The sequence below is a fragment of the Temnothorax nylanderi genome, unplaced genomic scaffold (genome assembly GCF_030848795.1).
Source record: "Temnothorax nylanderi isolate EJ_2023f unplaced genomic scaffold, tnyl_v1.0 TNYL_tig0034_pilon, whole genome shotgun sequence".
Classification (NCBI taxonomy): domain Eukaryota; kingdom Metazoa; phylum Arthropoda; class Insecta; order Hymenoptera; family Formicidae; genus Temnothorax; species Temnothorax nylanderi.
Genome location: NW_027249096.1, coordinates 687,969 through 708,695, shown reverse-complemented (window position 1 = coordinate 708,695; position 20,727 = coordinate 687,969). Strand labels below are relative to the sequence as shown.

The window sequence follows — 20,727 nt, the reverse complement described above, 5'->3', positions numbered from 1 at the left end:
ACATTTTCTTGATATATATAATTAATTTAATTAATATAATATTACCGCGTACCACATATATTTGACATTTCACTTTGTATCGTAAATTATGAATTAATATCCTAACAAAATGTACAGCCTTATAACATTTAACTGATAACAATTTCGATTGCCGGCGGCAATCCGTGATCGACATAGAGATATGAAAGGGACACAAAAGGAAGGAAAGTAGATATGCTCGCGCAAAAAGACTCGCTTCTGAATCTACCATCCGCCGGCGTTTCTCTTTTATGCTGGTTTACCTGATACGCTCTTGTCGACGCATGTCTATACAAATTAGTCGCGTGTACATACAAGTACATCGTTGCACGAGCGACTACCGCGCGCATTCCACGTAGCGCCGCGTGTATTACATAGATAGAGCGACTCCGCGGGACTCCCGCAGCATGATCCAATCAAACGCCAAAGTGGATCGCAACAAAACGCCATACCATGATTTCTATCGTTGGCCCAACGAATTTCAATATGATCCGGTATGCCCGAATAACCACTTATCTCTTGCCGGTAGGTATTCGTACACGCGATATGAAAGGCGCGGCCGGCGCGGCGCATCGCACGAGACAACATGAATGCCGCGAGAGCACGGCGAACAGCGAGTATGCAGTCGCCCTTTCCAATAAATTCGTCCCGCGTTCTCTTTAAAATAATCTGTCCTATCTGTACGCATGACATGCTGACAACGAAGCCACGCTGACATCGTGATTAATATCGCGTCCCGATCGTGTAAAAATTTTCAGATCCGACAAGTCTGGATATTTTCCAGGAAAAAAAAAAGAGAGAATTTGGTTCAAAATATTTTTTGAGACTACCACGAAGTTATATCGTCATCACTTGTAAAATATCTGCTGGATTTATTTAATTTATTTTTGGGCTAGTCTTCGAAAAGTTTTTATATTTAGATGTGTCTTTATATATGTTAGTTAAACGACAAAAATTTGGATCTTGTTAATACTATTGAAATTTATCAACGCGACTAAATGTCACTCTATGCAACCGGTGATATTTATAACAATTTACGTATGCTAATCGCTCGTTATTTCTCATATGTCAACGCGCGCTAAAGCAATTTGCATGGTTATAGGCTATAGATTCTCGCTTCACATTCTCGCGATGCACTCTATTATAACACATCCGTTTTTTTCCCCGCGAGAGATCTCGTTGATTAGAATCATTTGTAACATATCGGTATCATTTATAACATCATTAATTTCTCGCTTTGACAATGATTATATCTCGATGATAATCGTATAGGGGAGAGTTGGCAATTACCGCGCGGTTGACAATTCCGTGCCATTGTTTATCTCAATAACTATTTGTATTACGCGCCTACAATGATGTTAATATCATAGAGTAACACGAAATACCCCACCCGCATGCGCCGTCAATGCGTTCCGGCCGTCCATGTAAACACAGTGCGCTCTGGAAGCTTCTCTGCTTGCTCGTTGCAATTTTGCTGGTAGTTTCGATAAGAGGTGAGTAACATAATATTTTCATTAGAGAAATAAATTTGACGGATTTGATAGGCTAAAACACTATAAAATTAGGTTGCAAAGTGATTTTAGAAACACGCGTTTCTTTCCTATATATTTTAAGGTTGTAAAGTGAAATGATTGAGTTTGATAATTTCGCGCCCAAGGTATAATACTCATAGGTATAACGATAACTGTGTGTTAAGAGTTACCAAGACTGTTTAGTTTACAATGTAAGGTGCTTACAGAAAAGATCGTTGCTTAAGTTTTGATTTGAATTTATAATGATCGTTATTTGTTAACGCATTCACTTATTTTTATATGTAGGTACCTACTAGACGATATTAATGCATAAATATAAAAAAAACATTTTGTTATTGTGTTCTACTTCATGTCACTGGCTGAAGCCAGAGTAATTTTTATAGGTACGGCTTTATTAAACTGGGCACGATTTTATCAGACCTGGTCACGATATTATCAGACCAGTTTGATAATACCGCGTTTTCTCACTTTTTGAAAAATTATTAATATTTTAGTTTGTGTTTAACTTTCAACATTATTGGTATGATATATGGATAGCCAAATAAATGACCTATATAAAACTGCACAGTTTGTTTTTTTGAAGCATTTCTGAGCTTAGATATACGCTTCGGTTCTTAGGGGCTCGGTAATTGCCAACTCTCCCCTATCCGTTCCGCGAACGACGATAAAGTACAGTCTTTTTTTTTCAAATGTATGCGCTGGTGACGTAATTAATATTCGGACAAGGTTTATCGAAATTAACCATAGATTATCCGCTTCGAATCACCATTCGTCGCGCGTGTCCTCAACATTTCGCTTCATTAAAATTTCAATCTCATGTGGTCTCATCTTTCTCTAAACTGACTTTACCGCAATGCCAAAAAGACGCCGAAGGACCGATAGCTTTGTCGAATGGAAAAAGGGGATTGCCTATTTAGAAGCTGATGGTTCGAAAGCCCTAAGGTGACGTCATTTATCTGGTAGGAAAAAGACGAACGGGACGGCGTTTAGAGAAATACGTAGATAGGTAGCGATAGTAGACGAGCGAGTAAGAAAACGGGCAAAGAAAGAAGAGGCAGGCGGGAAGAGAGAAGGCAGGTACGATCTTTAGGGGATGACGAAGATGCGTTTTTGTCGGCGCAGTTACGGGAGGGTGAGAAGATCGCTTCTTCTTTGCCCATCCTTTATCTTTCTCACTCTGGCTTCGTCTTTTTCTTCGCATTTCTTTCTCTTTACAAGGCGGCGCGTTTAAGAAAGCCCACCCCGTCATCCCTTCTTTCGATCTTTCTTCCCCTTTCTTCCCTTTTATACCGTCCTGGTCGCCGTCCTCGTCGTTGGTCTCGAAGAACCGGAGAACCGAGAGCGCGAGGGCGAGGTTCCATGGATGAGAAACGTGTTTGTCAATAGCCTGTTAATGCGCTAAGCCATTAATCATTGCGAGCGCTCGCTCCTGTCACCGCGAACTTAAACCATCCCCCGAACTCCGAAGCCGGTAGGGAAGAGGTGGGAGTGAGAGCACGGGGGTGGCTGTGCAAAACACCAAGAACCGACTTGTGCGGTTCTTTCCTGATCCCGAGACCTCGTTTCCGGCACTCATCCTTCCCATCTCTTCGTCCGTTTATTTTTACGTTACGTTTGCTGGTAACCAGAATTTAATTCCCAAAGCATTTTTGATTAAATTGGATTTATTGATTCTTAATGAGACAAAGTCTCAGCAAATGCACTTTAACCCGGAAATAGTCGCCTAGTTTCTTTTTATACGTACACGATTACCTGAAATCATTTTTATACCCCTGCGAGAAAATAAAGCTTAGAATACTTTTATATCTCTTTGTCTATTTCTCGGATTAATAGAATCTGTATTATTGAAAGCTGCACATATCCGTCTTCTCCGTATTGTTCACCTATACATTCAATATATCAATTAATATATCAATATTTGATTTCTTTATAATTTGGGCAAAAATCTTTTTTATACAATGCTAAATATTTGATGGCAATGTTAAAAAATATTTAAAAATCTATAGATATTTATCTGATCTGTGGATATTTATTAAAAATACATTTATTGAAAATGTGCATTGGAATATCTGAAGAAAGGCGAGATTGTCGAAACGCAGTAGTGCCTGATCTTTTCGTTGCGGGCCGAGTTGTCGCTCTTAATTTCTGCGTTTTCGCAGCGCGAAACAGTTGCGTCGGCGACGTAAAGCGGCGGCGGCCGCCTTCGTGCAACGCGATACATGCTCGTCTATCATATCGGAAGGATCTTCGCGCGCGTTAATGCACGGCCACGTAATAATATCTCGCTAGCGGCGTGCGAGAGAGCGGAGATTCGCTCTCTGAAATAACCGCGCGTTTGCGGCCGGCGTGCACGCGCGGGCGTAGAGTTTATGGAGATGATGATCGGGACGCTTCTGTAGAATGCAGCAAGGAAGAGGAAGACGAAGAGGAGGAGTACGAGGTGAGAGGAAGCGAACTAACTCGAATGAGGAAGAAGGAGAGAGAGACGATTAGAGAGAGAGAGAGAAAGATAGAGAGAGGGGGGAGGAAAGGAGGGAGAGAGGGAGGGGGAGGGAGAAAGAGATAGAGCATTTCTATTTATAACGTTCTATTCGTTTCGGGTAGCTTCGGATGCTGCATGGATCTGCCATGGCGGAAGGCATTATTATGGTAAACGAACGTACGATGCTCCGTTTATTATCTCGAAGTTTATTGTGCTTTCGCGGCCGATTAACTTGTCTAGTCTCGAGATCGGAACCGTTTGCGAGCTCATGCGTGTGTATGCGCGCGTACGAGAGTCGCGCACGCACGATACGTCCCGTTGCTGAAGTCTCTCTAAACGTCTCGCTCATTTAGAAATCTGTAGTACAGTCTGTAATCTACAAAGCTGCCCGTACTTAAATTTATAATAATATACATCAAATATATAATAATGAGATGTGAAGGAAAGGAAGATCAACATTATGCTAAACGATTTGTCATAAAGTGCGATTAGGGACTCTTATTTTATTGTCACTTGCAAATGTAAGCGGCGCTTTGCATAATCGTAATCCGAGTTCCAGCGTTTTGTGGATTAGACGATCCGCGGTAACGAACCGCGGATAATAAACGTTTAGCGTTTAACGAGTACAGGCACTATAACTCGCCTCGTGAAACTTGTAAATGCACGGCTGTAACGAGAAATTCGCGCACCGGCGCGCGTACATAAATTAACGTTAACAAGACACGGCCTGTAACGTTAATAGACGCATAACTATAGCCAGCCGGGTGCAATCTACGAATTAGCGGCGACTCAACCTCGTAAAACTCGCCGATTAGAAATCCCGAAATGCGGATATGCGTGTCCGAAAGCGAGACCATGGCACCCCTCGTAAAGGCCGGAATCGTATCGCGAAGTGATTGTCCCGCGTTTAAAAAAATATTCGTCTGCAGTCGCGCGCTTTCTTCTCGCTATTCTTATCTTCTTTTACTTGACATTCATTCGTTCATTCATTATCTCGAGGAGATGAGAGGCGTGTTGGCAGGGTTGCCTTCGCCATCATCTTCGCGAGACTTCCCGTAAACGTTAGTTGAAATTAACCACGGGTTTATCCGATCCTTCGTCTCTTTCGAATTATGCCTTCGAAAGGATCGGCTCTGACGGGGGATCAGTTAAGCATCAGTTAACGTTAACTAATCGCTTATGGGAACGCATGGGCCGTATGGGTCATATCGTTCTTACGCGCTGACCTCGAGGATACGCGATACATCATCGTGAGTGCACACAATGTGCTTTCCCAAGTACAAACTGCTTATTGTTTCTCGCGGGCGGCCGCGGCGTGCGCGCGCTCACTCGCTCGTCGCTGCTGCTGTGAGGGCCGAGAAGGAGTCGAGAAACGATAATAATAGCTGTGCGCGGCCTCCTCGCAGCCGCCACTCACAAAGTCACGAGAGCGGGCCGTTTTCTCGCTCCGGCTTTATAAAATATCCTCGCCATTCTTTCGCGCCTGACTCACTCCTCCGTGCCGTGCTCCATTCATGAGGGCGGCCGTGCGCGCGGAACAGTGATCCGCACTGTGCGACTACGCTGCTTTAATTACACGTGTATGTATCGTGCATACCCGCGTACCCGTGCCGCCACGACAGACACACGCTCCTTTCTGTCGTCGTCGACTTCTCTCGGTCGTAGGAAACGCTCGACTCTTCAATTTTTCATAAGTACAACCGTATAATTAAAATTATTTATTCTTCACTCTTATTTTCTATGTAATCGTAGATTTTCCAGATTTTCCAGATTTTCCCCTCAGGAAGAAATAAGAATTGCGATCTGAGTGACTCTTTGTCTACATGATATCGACGTTATTATCTATCGAGAGGTGCGCGAAACTGCTCGAAGGCGAGAACTTGTGATGTCTATGATCGATTCAGATCGGCATCGCGGCAGCTCGAATTCCGCGAGTTCGCACGGTGGTGTGCACGTCGTAATATAATTTCAGATATCTGATACAAATATGCGCACGTGCATTGTCGGTCTCAAATGAGAATCCTATTGTCTCGGCGAATATCGTTGCGAGGAGCGCGTGTTCCCGCAGAGCCGGTTGCGTGCGTAAGAAATCGTCGTTTCGTAGCCATTAGTAATTAAGATTTCGAGCTGCGATGGGAACGGATGCAGTAACGTGAAAAAAAAGGAAGGAAAAACAAAGGAAGTTTTTTCATACTAATTTTCTGTTAAGTGGATGATGAGAAGGCCGCTATTATCGGCCGTTGTTTGCGCTCGTTATTTCAATACAGAAGTTAATGATACAGTTCTGCGAGTTGTTTAAGCCGCGTCGTTAATCATCGTGTTTCGCGGTTAAGCGAGCGTTCCTCGTTGCGGCGTATAGTTTAAATTATATTGTTTAACACGCGCGTTGCTTTTAGAACATTATCGTGATAAATATCTGGAAAGCCTTGAATGATTTATAATCGTTCTAATCTCAGATCGAGAGGTTATAACTCCGATTATAAACGAATAATCATTATTATTAGATCGTCTTATTTTAATAAGATTTACGAGGCGAAACGATATCCGTTGAAATTAAATAATTAAATAAATAAAAAATAGTTTATTAATTGTAATAAAAAGATAAATATCAGCGTCTGCTAGACTACTCCGAATTTTATAGGTTTCGCTACAATCTCGTAACTAACATAGCTACTTCTGATATATATATAATCTATAATTGCAAAACCGCTTCGATGACACGTAGTCGTCCTCGCTTCATGAGATTAGTAGAGCCCGTTCTACAATCGACAATCACAAATCGATCGATCATTGTACGGGTCCCCTCTATCGCCATGCACGGCGACAATGCGCTGACCAGTGCGCTCTCCATCGTTCGTTAAGCTGCTGCGCCGTAATTCACGCCTACGCGCGCACGCGTGCGCTCGCGGTAAACCCACCGTCGTCGTCGATCCGCGTGTACCAGAACGGTCGCCTATTACGGGCGCGACCGCATATGTACGCGGATTTTAATTATTCTCCAACCCGGACACCTGTCACGTCACGGGCGCGCACGCGTGCGTGCTCTATTTATACATGCGCGTTTAACGGTCAACAGTATTTCGCCACGCTGTTACCGAGGCGAAATTTTCGTCTTCTTCTCGCCTCTCTCGCGTTCGTCGCGCGAGGAAGCGCAGTGCCCCGGTGCTTTGCGCCGGCGCGACTCGAGTGTCGGCGCGTGTGTACGCACGCGGTCACTCGTGCGCGGGCACGCGCCCGCATCTCTACCGTGGTCACTTTCTGCCTGCCCCACCGCGTGTCTCGTTCTTCTCTCTCTCTCTCTCTCTCTCTCTCTCTCTCTCTCTCTCTCTCTCTCTCTCTCTCTCTCTCTCTCTCTCTCTCTCTCTCTCTCTCTCTCTCTCTCTCTCTCTCTCTCTCTCTCTCTCTCTCTCTCTCTCTCTCTCTCTCTCTCTCTCTCTCTCTCTCTCTCTCGCTCGCTCTCTCTCTCTCTCGTGCCTCGCAACTTTTCTTCCCACGCCAAGCTTCGCCAATGCATCGTGGTGCATTGGCGTGGTGCGACACGATGCACTCGTTGGGCCTATGAACACGTCTGTTAAATTCACTTCTAAAGATTAATTTTTTTATCTACAATCTGATCATTTCGAATAATTATTATTTAGATAATTGAATGTTAACGAAAGACAAGAACAATCATGACTGAAGGTATCTTAGAATTATTGTTAGAAATTATGAAGTAATTTGTTGCGATAGAAACGACAAGAGTAAGTTTAGTCCGAGGAATAATATCGTGCCTCGAAGTAACTGCGGGCAGTCATCAACGTCATCCTTTTTCTGAATTTCCTAACCCATTATATTCAGAATCGCGTCCCACGCAACAATTGTTACTTTGTCCTACAACAATGTAAATGCAAACAGTTAAGTTTCGAGCTTGGAAAATTATCAGACAACTTAATACAGTCGGGGTGTTTATGATAAAATGCTGAACTAACGTGCAACAACTATAACGAGCGAGCAATCGAAAAATTGATAAGTATTTTTTCTTCTTTGCTCTATAGGGTATTGAAAGAATAGATTACCAATATCATTCTATCATTATTCTTTTATTTTAATAACATAAAGATCAATTACAAGCTGAAAAATTCTCGTTCACGAGTTATTCGCGCACAAAATCTGAAGGACATTACCGCATGGAGATGCAGAGGGGTCAGAGGGGATGACGATGAGGAGATGTGTGTGTGGAAGTATAAAGAAAAGCGTCCGACAAAGGTTACTATTTATAATCGGTACAGTGCACGTTACCGGATGAGCCGGGCGGGGGTGATGCGCGAGGAAGAAGAAGAAGAAGAAGAAGAAGAAGAGGACCAAGAAGAAACAGCGACAGCAACGATGCGCGGAGGAACGGGCGGTCAGACGCGGAGACGGCGATATATTAATAATGGGAGCAACAAAGCGGGGAGGAAGAGAGGGATAAAGGAACGAAGGAGTAAAAAAAGGACACGGGAAGAGGAGGGGAGGGGGGGCAAGCATATAGTGGCTCCGCTGTCTTCCTTTCCCTTCGTTCTCTCAGTTCCTGATCTAAATTCGTCTCAGGCCCCGTTGCAACCGTTTGGCTTAAGGCTAACGGTTCGTCCGGCCTTCTCTCTCTTTCTCCTCTTCCACCCACCCCGCTGTCATTCTTTCGTCCTTCCTCGTCCACTTCGCTCGGCCCGCTCTACCTCTGTCTCTCTTTCCCTATCTCTCTGTCGCGAAATCGCGACTCGACGACTCTCATTCATGAGAGGACGCGCGAGTAGATAGAGGAGCGATCGGGGTGAAGCTACGGAGAGGAACGGACAGAAAGAGTAAGAAAGAGAGAGAACGAGACAAACGCGAAACGAGAAGAGAAAGAGACCGCGAAAAAGAGAGAGAGAGAGAGATAGAGAGGCCAGCTCGAGCGGCCGGAAATGCTCAGAAGCCAATGTTCATTCACAAGCGGCGACGGCTGCGTTGTCATCCTTCTCGTCTTTTTCCTTTTCCTTCATCTCGACTCCGCGTCCGTTCCCTCCTGTCCTCTTCCTCCTACACGAAAGTTCTCTCATCCGCGCTTCTTCATCGTCGTCGTCGTCGTCTTCTAGTTGTCGACGACCACGACGACGATTACGACGACGACGGCGACGTCCAGCAGCGTGAGCAAAACGTTCCGACGCCACCGACGCCGCCGCCTCGCATAAATCTCGTTTCTCTCTCTCTTTCTCTTTTCCTCCTTTCCTGTCTCTCCCTCGCGCCCTCGATCGCTATTCTCTTTCTCTCTTTCTCTCTCTCTCCTACACCCACTAGAGAGCCTGGCATACCCTACGGGAGGATGCACAAGCAGTACGCGGAACGCGTACAACACTCATTGTTCTTGTCGGTTCCCGCACCCGCAACCGGTACCGGAATAGCATGGTATCCCGCGTGCCACCGCGTTAATACTGCGCCCGTGCAACGCATAACGATAGCCCATCTCGCGTTTCTGCGCCAAACTCGTAAGCGCGCCCGTTCTCCAGCGGAAAATGTACGATCTCTGATCCCAGCCTAAACACGGAGTTAAACTAACCCACGCACCAACAATGCCATGATATCTTATTGTACTCGCGACGCTTTACCAATGCAATGTCACAACATGTTGCAAAGTTTAGTTAATTATAGAATAGCCACGACGTGCAATGATAGTTATTTATAGATAAATTTAGGTATACGTGAAAAATAATGATTACGTTTTTTTTTATCATTTCTGCTTAATTTTAATTTTCATTGAAGACGTAACAATGCATAAATATCTGGCACTATTTGCCTTTTTATTGTAATATATACAGGTTTCCCCCGCTAGCCAAAAGTAGAGCGTTCCTATGAAATCTTTTGTAAACCGAAATGACGCAAAGCGAAGAAGCAATTACCATTAATTTATATGGGAAAAATTTTTTTCGTAAAAGCGAAAATTCTCTTTGGATTTCTTTCGGTTAGTGGAAACAGGTATTAATGTGGGTCTTTCGTAAAAGCGAAATGACGTAAAGCAAACTTTCGAAAAGCGGGAGATACCTGTATACACTGAGAAACCCATTTTGTGTTGAATCAACTATAAATCCTTGTTTGGATATGAGCAAACAAATTCTTTAGTTAATATAACAAAAAATTTGGTTCACATAACAAAAAATTTAGTTATGTTAAAAATTTTGTTTATGTTAACCAAATTTTTTGTTATATTAACTAAAGCATTTGTTTGCTCATATCCAAACAAGGATTTATAGTTGATTCAACAAAATGGGTTTCTCAGTGTATGTTTTATTTATGTGAAACATATAATGGAATAACATAGTAATCCCAAGTAATAAAATTTAAATATTTCTGATGATTTTTATTAGTTAAGCGTCTGAATTTACTACTATTATTTTCTCCAAACGCAAGATCAAACGCAAGATCCTCTTATACGGGTAGAATCTCTCCACTAAAATCAGATCATATTTTATCGCGATAACTCGAAAAATTTGTCTCTCGTTATCTTTATTATACTGTATTAAAGAATTTTTAAAATTTTTATTTTGTGCACCATTAAAATTAAAAAAAAAAAAAAATTTTTTTTAATGCAATATGATAAAGATAATGATCAATTTTTCGAGTTTGTGTGATAAAATATGCTATAATTTTATTAGAGAAGTTTTAATGTATAAGAGGATCTTGCGTTTGATCACCATGGAGACAATATATAAGTAGTAAATTCAGGCACTTAATTAATAAAAGTTATCAGAAATATTTAAATTGTATTACTTGTAATTACTATGCTATTCCATTATATGTTTCATGATTGAATCTGTCATTAGTATAACAAAAATTTTCATCCGACCTATATGAAAGTTATTAGATTGAAATTTTTACATTTCTTATACAAAGGCACTTGTAACTTTGTCATACGTAGCTTCCATTTTGCATTACATTGATGTAATTAATCAATGAAAAATCGAACTAATTGAGAATTAGAATTATTTAATTTTGATTATATCCAAAATGGAAGCTGTATTCTTAATCTACCTCTAAACGATTTTATCTATATGTCTATCTTGTCGCAAAGAGGAAACTATCATGCGATGTAATTGCAAGGACGGCACAAATTGACGTTGAACCGCAATCGATCTTAATCGAGAGGAAAAGAACATCGATTTGCGGTCTAACGCGGAAAGGGTCAGACGGGGAGGCAGCGCGGACGGACGAATTACGCGGTGGCCGCGGCGAAGTGTGCTCGGGGGGGATGGTAAGAGGCTCTAGTTAAGGGTGCGCTGGGGTACGGAGAATAGGAAAAAGGAGGGTGGAACGGGCGGGAGCGAGAAAACATGAAAGAGATACGACCTAATATCATTCTCATACGGTTCTCTTTGCGGAGAGTAGCCGAGGGTCGCGAGGAATGTCACGAGGTGACGCGTGCATAATGTTGACATATATCCGCATCGGCAGATGGAGTAGATTGAACGTTGCATCGGACGTAGCAAGATGAGAAAAAATGAGGAGCATCGCAAATGTAATTTTAGTCATAGTTACCGCCGCAACGTCTCATTTAATTATTAGTTTATCTTCTTTTTGCGACGTAATACAAGTATATCTATCCGATTTAATTATAGTTTGTGTACTTTGGTACGGAAGATATTGGAATAAATATATAATATTCTAATGAATATTTAGCAGGAGATTTAAATATTCCTACACGGAGAGAATTTTTTGTTATATTTTACCCTTAAATTCACTACAAACTTGGGACAACTTGGCAACCAAGGAATTTTTGAAATATACAAAAGACATTTTACAAACAACGTGATAAAAATTACCAAGCAGATTGGTAAATTTTGAAAAATTATTGAAATTTCCTAAATATATTATAGTAAAATTAATCAAACATATTTTATATTTTAATGTAATAGATATTAATATTTTTTATTCTGGTAGATATTAATCAGAATAGCTCGCATAAAATTCTTGGTGGTACATGTTGTCCCACAACTACCATGATTTCAGGGTAAATTTTAAGAGAAAATTCTCTCCGTGTAAGATTAGATATGTCGGCGTATCTAAATGATGTAATCTTAATGATGATTTAGCTACCGCGACTTTCTCGACGCTTATCATATAAATCAGTACCAACGTTTAAGTAAATTGATAAAGACATTAGTCAGCAGCCACACAATCTTCTCAGTTACTCAACAAATTAGAGATAATATAGTTTGGAGGAAATATGGATAAAATAATATATATATCATTGCACAGATATTAAATGTTTTTTAAATGGAGTCTTCGGGATGCCATCATTCATCGGTCAATCATCGATAAGAATAGAGCGGTGGCATGTCCGTTCGATACGTTACGTACTGCTGAAACGTAATGGCGGTAAACTGCGTTTGGCTCGTCCCAATTTGGGGTCGATTCGGGGATTCCTACCTGGGCGAGTGCCACAGGAGCTACAACGAGTGGTGGAAGACACGGCACGGGGATGTGGGCGGACAGCCCGGCGACAACAATGAGCATTGTGATTTGCGCGGGTGTGCCTCGCGCCCCATTGGTCGATTCTCACCACCTCCATGGACCCGTTCCCGAGGCGAAAGCGAGCTCGCCGGCAAGAGGGTTGTGCTACCACCTCCAAGCCGAACAATACACAATGCGCGCGGCGAATCACCTGAAGCCGATATCACCGCTCGTCGCCCCGGTCGCCCGACTTCGTGTCTTTGCGACCATTGCATTACGATTTGAATCACTTTTTTTTTTTTCGAGCATTACATTTTTCGGAGATGAATATTTAATCCTGCGCTAATGATAACGAATAATATTATAGAACGTGAAACTACTACAACTCTCGACCAAAGAGAGAGAATTAAGAGCATTAAGGTAGTTGACAGCGAATAACGGTGTTAATCAATTATGTCAATTTCTCAAAATTATAAAATTTAAATCCGATTATATTTTAGCCCGGAAATTGTATTTTTAAATATTCTAGTAGTTATTCATTCCTTTATTCTATTGCGGAAAAGATATTGCGGTGTGAAATAATCGCGAGCACGCAAGTTGATACCGAACTGCAGTCGACATTAATCGAGGAAAAGAATATTTTGCAATTTAACAAGCAAAGAATCAACAGAACTAACAAATGTGAATTTTTTAAAATTTATTATGTATTTACTCCAACAAGCCGTTCCATGTCTGATTTCTACGAAGCTGACGTTGCATTGGCTTAAGATATTGTATGTGTGTGTTTGCATTTTTGTCTCACTCTCATTAATTAACCAATTAATAGAGGGTAACGGAAAAAAAGTCACGAACAAGGTAGGCAAATAGTTTTAAAAGCTACAATCAAAGTACGATGTGCACATTGCAATGACAGACGCCATTTGCCTCTAAACGAAAATATCGCTTTGAGATGAATGTCGTTACACTGCGATACTGACAGACCGGTGCAATTTGGCGAACGTTTCGGTACTGCGTCCACCACCGAGTCCGCACGCTGCGCTTCGTTTCAGCGTTGCGCATCGCGGCGATGCATCGCGTTCTTCCACGCCACGTGATGTGCTGCGCGTTAATCGCGTTCTCCATCCGCTCGCTCTCATTGAGCAACAAGACCAGTGGCAGTTAGTAGGGGGGGGGCCGAAAGGGGGGACGAGCGCAGCTACCGTAACGCGCGTAGCTGTCCATCCGCGTTGCTACTACTACGCCCAGCTACGAGCCGGCAGCGCCTCAGGATGTCAGACTGGGGGAAAGGAACGGGGGCAGGTATAGAATCTAACAACCGCGAACGCACACAGGCGAACGAATGCTGATCCGTCGGCGGCGGCAGCGGCGGCGGTGGCGGCAGCGGCGGTAACGGCGGCGAGCGTCGGTACACGGCGGGGTGACAAAGGCGACGAGGACGAGGACGAGGACGTGGACGAGGACGTCGGCGAGGACAACATCGGGAGTCGGTGGCGGTGGTGGTTGTGTGGTGGAGGTACCAACGACGGATCACGGATGGTGGTGGTAGCGGCGGCAGTGGCGGGCAGAGTCCGTCTCGGCGTGGGTGTCGGAGAAAGGAGGCGGCGACTAGGCCCCAAAAGAGGCGTGGCGTGCGTGGCAGAGCTTGCCGCCACGTACAAACGGCGAGGCGCCTCTACCGCGACGGTGTACGACGAAGAGCTGGCGAGAGAACGCGCGAGGCAGAGACAGAGATCGTGGGGAACAGGAACAAGAGCAATAGGAAACAAGAGGAGGGAGCGAGAGGCCAGAACCGCCGGTCGTGCTTGGTGGGACAGAGGGAGACGGAGCGCGCCGGTAACAAAAGCAAAGGAGAGAGGGAGCGCCTCGTTGCGAGAGGGGCGAGAAAGGGTGCGAGCAGGACAAGGGACAGTAGCGGGGCGCGAAAGTGGTGTGACGCGCGGGCGCCGGCCGCCGCCGCCGCCGCCACCGCCGCCACCACCGCCGCCGCCAGGCAGCGCCTTCCGAATCTCATCCCGGTCGGTCCTCGGGGGCTTCAGTCAGTCAGCCGACGCTCCGAGAAACGCGGTGATTATTTCCATTGTATGTTCGCCGTTCTCGGGGGGGAGGGAAGGGGGCTTTCCCACACACTCGCGCTCGCGTTTCACCTCTCTCCCTCTTCCGTCTTCCGTATCACTCCTTCTCTCGCTCTGTCACTCCGCTCCCGCTTCGCTCTCGCGCGCTTCTATGTCGCGCGCTATGCCCGTGCAGCCTCCGTGCGCCTCCTTCTCGCCCCCACTGACGCGGACCCACTGACGCGCCGCGAGGGCCGCTGAAGCCTCTCCGCCGTGCTGCAGAGCGCCTCGTAGCTCGCGACAGTGGTACGCGAAACGGAGCGTCGCGTCGCGTCCTTATCGCGATCGAGGATATCGTTACAGCTGTTCTCCACGCGAATCGGCCGCGGGCATCTCTGACCGCTCGCGTGCATCGTTTACCCGCGATTTGGTGAATTTGAAGTGCGCGACCGATACTGACGGCGACGCGACCAGGTCATGAGGTAACGTGGAAGGAATCGGTGCTACTCCCGCCGCCTTGGTGAACGCGGTTTTCGTTCGTGCAATTATTTATCCGTGAGGGGGGGGGGGGGGTGTCTCCTCCACCGATCTTTCAACCGCGAGCGACGTCCGAGCTGCCGGGTGTGAGCTAACCGAGTGCCGAGAAAACCCGGTCGGTTCCGATAGAGCGGGTCCGACCGTCGCTCTAGCTGCCGATCTATCTGGTTTGTCAGTGGCGGTTTTATTCATTGTGCGGAGGTGCGTTCTTTTATACGTGACAAGTGTTGCGCCAATGGCAACGGGGTAGTCCAAGCTACCAGCGCGCGGCCAGGATGATATGAGCACGCTTGGCAGGTGAGTGAACTGTCCTCCTCGCGTGCCTGTAGATATCAGGACACGTGGTTTTCAATGCGCGATACCGGAATTTAAAAGCGGCGAGATTATATTGCAATGTCCTGCACACGCACATACATAAATTATCAGCAAATGTGCCATGTTTTTGATCGTCGAATTAGAGATTATCCTGATTAATCTCTCACTCTTCTAACTTCTATAAATATCTATTCGGAATTTACAGGATTTTGAAAGAATACAAATTTATAATCATATTAATTTACTTTTTATCGCGATGACAATTAGGATAAAGTATCAACGATATTTTTTTCTCTCAGACTCATAATCTGTAACTCATTGTCAGTCTATCAGTGCATGTAACTTAAAACACTACGTGACACATTAGAATTCATATAAGTTGAAAAATTGCAATTAGACGAGCGAAATTATCCGATAAATTATTAAAATTCTTTCACGGAGAAAAAGATTAGCTACTGTAGCAAATTTAGTGACACTTAACATTTTTTTGCAGCGAGAGCTATAATTTAGCAATAGTAGCAAAACCTTTTGCTCTCGCTGCAAAAAAATGTTAGCTGTCCCTATTTTACAACTAAATTTGCTATAATATAGCTAATCTTTTTTTCCGTGTTATTAGCTCTGGATTTGTTGATACGGGACATCGATATAACTTAACCCGAGACGATGACGCGTGTGTAACGAGCGAAACGGCACGCGCGCCTGCTCGTGGAACGTGAATTACGATTTGTCGTCGACGACACGCACGTCTGGAGGAAAGTTCGATGATCCGGAGGCTTCGTCGGTCACAGCCTCTCCGCGCCAGGATCGATCCAGCTCGACAGGACTCTTAACGCGACTCGAAATACGCGGAATTACGTTTAGACGAGCTGCAGCGATCACGCTTAATACGAGTCCTCGCCGGCGCGTAATCGGAGTCACGTCATGACATTGTATCTCCGCGATACGCGACCGCCGGCGTGATAGCGCGAGGGCGACTGGAGCGTGTGCGTATTTCGTGTACGTGTCGAGCTATGTGAATGCGTGCGTCGTGCGTGAGTCGTACCCAGGCGGCCGGGTACAGGCGTGTACACACGGGGCCATGTGTTCGGTACGGCGAAGGAGAAAGAGAACCGGCTCGACGAGCGGAAGGTCGACGAGAGAGAAAGAGAGGAAGAGAGGAGAAGAGACGTAACGAACGAAACGAGGGTTGAGAGAAGGGAGCGTGCTCTCTACGCATCTGACCCAGTGACCCTCCCCGTGGTCCCCCTCGATCTCCCTGCTTCTCTATGGGGTTCCATCTAATTCTCCGCAGGCTTCCCGCTATCGCCGAATATCTTACGCGATCCCACTCAAAATCCCACGATGTATCCCCTTCTTTCTTCGCGCGGACGACGCGAAGGACACTTGACGTCTAACTCGATTAATTGGAGCAAATGACGCGTATGGTGCAAATCCTTTCAGCTTTGGAACGATAAATCAGGAGTTTTTTGTCGGTTAGGCGTGTACAAAGCGGATTTCGTGAGGAATGAGCGTTTTGCAAACGGCGAAGAGTGTCTTGATCTGTGCATTAATGTTTACGAAGATTGCTCCTACTAATGGGCAATCCTGAATGATATAACGAGCCATAACAAGTGAACTGTATAATTGGTCTACCGCTTATTACCGCATCACTGAAAAATTGCTTACTCACGGTAGCACTCAAAGCGAAACATGATTTTGCAGTTTTTATCCCAATATCGAAAGGCTTCGTCAATCAGTTAGGCGACTGTAATTGGGGATTTTGTCTGCAGATGCGCGCGTACATATTTCCGGGTACAATGTCTCGTTAATCGACGTTTCTCGTTCAGAAACGACCCTCCCGAGCGGAGCTTGAGTGCCGGGTTGCCGAGTACGCGTTCGCGTGGCAAAAAATTTTGAATTATCTCGGGCGCCATGATAATAAGCACGAACGGTACGGATTCCCGAAGGATATGCCCGATGCGGAGATCGACACGCAGACTACATGCGCGCATTTGCGTAACAAGAGCGCATGTCGCCAAACGAATCGAGAGACGGCGATATCGAATTAAAACGCGCGAATGTCCGCCGCTCGAGGTGTTCGCTTTATTTTTAACTGATTTCCCTGGAGCACGACACCATCTCGTTTCAGTTTTGCGAGCAATTTTACGGCATTTACTGAATACGATCGATCTTTTAACACTTTAATCGCCAGACTGTTTAAATTAATCGACGACGAGAGCGCCCGCTAAAAAAGCCGACTGCGGAAGCAAATTAAAATATATAATTGATATTTAACGAGGTACTTAATGTCACGTTTTTTTTTGCGAATATTTAAAACCATATCTCTTAACACGTTATGTTAGCGAATACAAAGTTATTGGTCATTATTACATATATACATTTCTACTAAAGAATTCATTAATTGTAAACCATATATTATCCCAAATAGATGAAGCATTAAAAAACGCTGTGTAGTTGTTAAACTTGCAATCTATTCACCGGCTGCAGCCTCTATAGAATTGCGCATCTTTGAGGAGATAATTAAAACCGAGGTACAATGTACGTGCACAAAAGCCCTTTATGCGACTAAAGGTGCAGCGAGGCTACATTATGTGGTATTCCCGCTATAATAAATTACTTCAGTCGCACGAGTGCGCGCTGAGACTACATACAACATCCCTCCTATAAACTATGTATACGACGTGCATTATATCGCACCGCGCTCAACGATATTGTCCGCGCGATAATCCATGCAGTATCTATCACGGTATTTTATTAAAGCCAATTGCTCTCTTAGTATAAATCTAGCTGCCTAACGTGTTAGCGGCGTTACGACTCGAAATACCGGCACGACCTCGGCTGATATATGTAGACAACCCTATAATTGTGCGCGCGACATCGCTCGCCGCAAACGAATTCGGGGAGCGCGGTGCATAAAACTCGACAATGGAGACATACTGCGTGCTTTGATTGCGTCACTAAACTGCGCCTTAGCGCATTAACGTGCGAGACAAAGCACGATTCTAAAGTGTCAAAACACGAGGCGTAGAGTTTCGACATTCCGGCTCACTTGCGAAAACGAGTGATAGCCTGTTTCGCGCGTTAGTGTTATATCAATAAAATGTGAGCGGTCAGCGCGTTCGTGTAATCTCTAACAATATAAATGACATCGATATAACCTCGTTAAGTTGCCAGGCGAGTAGCTTTAAAGCCTTATAAATGCAAATAAATTAATTATTTACTTATGTCGGAATCGAGCATTAGCTACATATACATATACATATACGTAGTATGTATATACAGCATCGATTTAATTTTCAAAATGTACGCCTATTTGTCATTACCGGACATTACCGAATCGCACAATCATACTTCACAACTATGGAAAATTATGTCTAAAATTCTCTGAGACTTAAATATCTGAGCATCGAGATCTGTCAACAACTGCTTGCCCTGATTTCGAACTTATCTCAATGAAATTACGCGTATGAATTACGTTGCTTTAATAGCGTGTGTCTGCAATCGCAAACGATATCGTATTTGACTTTGACCGACAAACGCTAGGATGTGAAATGCATATTTGTTAGAAAAAAAATTCTTACTCATCAGCATGATTGCATTTCGAGGTCAAGGTCGGCATTGACAACTCATTAGAGAAACGAATACGAATGTTAACGCTTCCCTTTTGGATTATCGCGCGAGCCACTGAGTTTCTGAGTATCTTGTTTTTGCGCGACGATTACCGCGTAGAGATATTAGGGCACGTATTATCTTTTCGGAATGGATTCCGATCGGAATTGTTTAGTTATTTCTTAGATTTCTAATTGTATTTTCTAGAGAAAAACGGAATATAATTTCAATCGGAATCCATTCTGAAGAGATCTCAAAAACTCCCGTGGTTCATTATTTAATGAACCACGGGCTGTGTACTGTTAATTAACAATGACACGTATAATGTCAAATAAGACGCAATGAATTAAATTACTCAGCGATTACGAATTAGCGAATGCATAATTGCGGGCAAACGTTCATAGAAGTATTACAAAGTTCTATTTCTCAGATAAATCACTACAAAATTTAACGAATAACAGTGGGCGATAAGCATTGATATACTTGACCCTATCAACTCTGTCGGAATTTCTTAAAGATATGATCTTACGATGTGTTCTAATATATGTTCATAAGTTCAATCAATAGTAATTATGATACTATTGATTGAACTTATTATATTATAATTGTAAAAGTAACATATTGTCATTTTTGTCATATCTTTTTTTTGAATAATTCTATATTTTTTTTAGCACTGCATGAATTTACGAATAGTACCATCATTTTTTAATCTTTCAGATTTTAGAATATTTTTATGTACGCCGATAATTAATGCTTGTTGTATTTATTTCCACATTTCGTATATTTTATGTCCGTAGAATTATTTCAAGAATTGCGAGACCGCAAAACCAACTGAGAATAGGCGACATCCCGTTTATCATAATGATACAATGATGTATACATGTACTAACCGTGTGATACTTCTGATAAGATCCTCTTCTGGAATCCTCTTCTAAGAATGCGCGAGGATAAATTCTTTTATTAAAAAGTATCAAGCAAATAAAGTTGCATACCTGCGGTTATTACTATATTGCACATCTTTCTTGTAGAACATGGTGTGGCAAAGATATTTACAAGCTGAAAGCATTCGCACCCATGTGCACCGCGTTTCCTCCAATTAATCAAGATGGACGTCAAGTAGCTGTATCCTTCGCGTCGTGATTTTGAGAGGAATTGCATAAGATATTCTGCGATAGCACGAAGCCTAGGGTGAAGTAGTAAAGTAGATGTTAGAACCGCTCTGCATTAGCGTGTCGCGAGTCTACCTGCTAACCGCAGTAACTTGCAATAGAAAATTACGGTAATAGCCGGCAGCAGATACGCACGATAACGTATAATGATGCATAACACGTTGCATTCCGAGTGATATTATACCGCTAATCGGATAAGTCGAAAAGAGACGCGTTCGATAATGGATATCAAGCTATATCTTTAATTCTAGACTTTCTGTATAATTTTCTCTTTACTGTTGCTCTAAACAAGTTAGTGTTATGAAATATACGAGTTATTAAATTTAGTTTAAAGTTTAGAGCAGTAGAAAACTAGAAAACGTCCGCTGAAACTTTGTCGTCTAACAGAGCACTGTAACTCGGAGGAACTCGAAGCTTTTGTGAATATAAGTACAACGTTTGAGAAATTTTTAGAAAAACTTAGGAAAAAGTCTTTGTCGTATAAAATTATAGTCTTTCGGTACACCTGTTCGATGCGAAATATTTAAGGAAATACGATTGTAAGAAAAGTAGATTTCGTTGCTTTAACGGGG

The 20,727-nt window shown here is 43.6% G+C and overlaps 1 protein-coding gene across 5 annotated transcripts in view; it reads left to right on the top strand.

Moving 5' to 3' along the window:
• The window catches only part of Sox102f (transcription factor Sox102F), a 157,565-nt gene that overhangs the window by 88,744 nt on the left and 48,094 nt on the right, over positions 1-20,727 (top strand). Inside the window, exon 1 of one of the 5 annotated variants that reach the window (XM_071703181.1) lies at positions 14,084-15,359. The exons of the other annotated variants lie outside the window; for them this stretch is intronic. Within the exon in view, the coding sequence (XP_071559282.1) occupies positions 15,343-15,359 (17 nt within the window). The 5' untranslated portion in view covers positions 14,084-15,342. Of the gene's footprint in view, positions 1-14,083; positions 15,360-20,727 lie in introns of those variants that run through there. 5 annotated transcript variants of the gene reach the window in all.